Here is a 2,072-nt window from a genome sequence, read left to right as displayed (position 1 = left end):
ATTTCACATTGAGCATTCTGGTTGTTTTTTTGAAGTGTTAAAATAATGTTTAGGTTATAAATGCTTATCTTTTCAAAAGATTTTAAATATATGAGGAAGGATAGATGTGGAAAATTCATTTTTATGTCTTAAGGTGCATCATTTGTATTAGTGGAGTTTTAAATTTTTAAAATTTAAATTATATGAACAGCACATTGGGATCATTCTCTCCAGAGTTACTAGACCATATATGACCATACTGCTTCCCTTCTGTCCACTGTATATCCTATGGGATCTTTGTGTGATAAGAAATGAAAGAGCTGGTTTTTCTCAGCCTGTATGTGACTGATGGAGGAAATAAAATAATCCTTATCTTCAAGGCTATGTTTTATAAGCACACAAACCATAACTGATCTTGAAGGAATCATATGTGCCCCAGGGAAAAGTTTGCTGGAGTATTTTTGGAAACCCAGTCTATAAATAAACCAAAGCATCCTTCTCTGTGGAACATGAAACTGGAGGCATTCAGGGCTTCCTAGACTTCACCTCTACCCAGAAAAGGGAGGACAAAGTGACTGAAGTAATTTGTCAAGTTGGCTGGCCTGGCACAACCCGTTGCCTATAATTGGGCAGGGCTTCTTTGGGAAACAATAACTATTACCTAATGGAAAAATATCCTCATGCTCAGGGAGATAAAAGTGGTTATGGACCATGTGTCCTGGTTCCAGGACCCAGACAATCCCTCCCTTAGTCCAAAAAGAGACAGAGAGTAAGGGGCATGAAGACCTCCTCAGACCAGTGGCCACCTACCCAAGAGCATCCTCCTGAGGGCACCCTGCACATCAGGGTTCCTCAGGCTGTAGATGATTGGATTCAGCATGGGATTGATTACAGTATTAAAAACTCCAACAGCTTTATCCTTATCTGAAAGCTTGGCTGAACCTAGCCGCATGTAGTTAAAGATGCCTGAACCATAGAATATGGCAACCACAGTGAGGTGGGAGCCACATGTGGAGAAGGCCTTCTTCCTGCCCTCCACTGAGTGCATTCGTAGAACTGCAAACACCACATGGACATAGGAGGTAAAAATAAGAGCCATGGGGCTACCTGCCATTATGAAACCCACGGCAAAAAGCAGCAGCTCATTGAGTTGGGTGCTGGAGCAGGAGAGCTGGAAGAGCTGTGGGAGATCACAGTAGAAGTGATTGATAACATTGGGGTCACAGAAATTGAGTGTGGAAATGGCCACAGTGTGAGTCAGTGCATTGGTGAAAGCACAAGCCCAGGACACGGCCACCAGTATCCTCTGGACTTCCTGGCTCATGCGGGTACTATAGGTGAGGGGCCGGCAGATGGCCAGGAATCGGTCATAGGCCATGGCTGTCAACAGAAAACAGTCCACTCCAACCAGGAGATGGAAGAAGAAGAGCTGTGAGAGGCAGGCTCCGTAGGGAACTGTATGCTTGTGGGACAAGAGATGACATAACATTGAAGGAATAGTGACGGTGATGCATCCAACATCCAGCACTGATAGGTGTCCCAGGAAGAAGTACATGGGGGTATGGAGTTTGGGCTCCACCAAGATGGCTGCCAGGATGCTGAGGTTGCCCCCAACTGTGACCATGTAGGCAAAGAGGAAGAGAACAAACACAACTGGCCGCAGCCCTGGTGTCTCCACCAGTCCCAGCAAGATGAATTCAGTAACAACTGTTCCATTGACCCCAGATTTTGGCTGCATGAGTCCCTGCAAGGAAGCAAGAGAGTACTTGAATCTACAGATTGAAAGGGCACCTTTGTGCCCAGAAAAATGGATACAGAGTACCAGCACTGATACATACCACTGTAATATTACTAAATATAAATGATTAAAAAGATGAAAGAATGAATAACCTGGCAAAAAGAGATTAGGTCAATTGTAAAGGAAAGAAATTATGCTGGACTCTAATTTTTCCAAACTAACATTCAAAGCTAAAGTATAATGGAAAAACTCTTGCAATGCATTCACAGAAAAAAATGTGATCAAAGAATGTTATAGCTATTTAGGCTATCATTCATATGTAAGGATAATTTTACAATGCAAGCATTCAAGGATT

General features: G+C 43.1%; 1 protein-coding gene across 1 annotated transcript; it reads right to left on the bottom strand.

Moving 5' to 3' along the window:
* Nucleotides 1-769: 769 nt before the first annotated feature.
* Nucleotides 770-1,726, bottom strand: LOC119514633 (olfactory receptor 3A1). Its single transcript, XM_037810450.1, has one exon. It carries the CDS (start codon nt 1,715-1,717, stop codon nt 770-772), a length of 948 nt encoding a protein of 315 aa, XP_037666378.1. The 5' UTR covers nt 1,718-1,726.
* Between the last annotated feature and the right edge of the window lie 346 nt (nt 1,727-2,072).

This window comes from Choloepus didactylus, chromosome 18 (assembly GCF_015220235.1).
Source record: "Choloepus didactylus isolate mChoDid1 chromosome 18, mChoDid1.pri, whole genome shotgun sequence".
In the NCBI taxonomy this organism is placed as follows: Eukaryota; Metazoa; Chordata; class Mammalia; order Pilosa; family Megalonychidae; genus Choloepus; species Choloepus didactylus.
Note: the sequence above shows the minus strand (reverse complement) of the source record. Positions and strands in the feature narration are given on the sequence as shown.

Bases quoted from the DNA above. Each gene is read 5' to 3' on its own strand.
- LOC119514633 (XM_037810450.1), bottom strand. From the start codon at position 1,717: ATGCAGCCAAAATCTGGGGTCAATGGAACAGTTGTTACTGAATTCATC.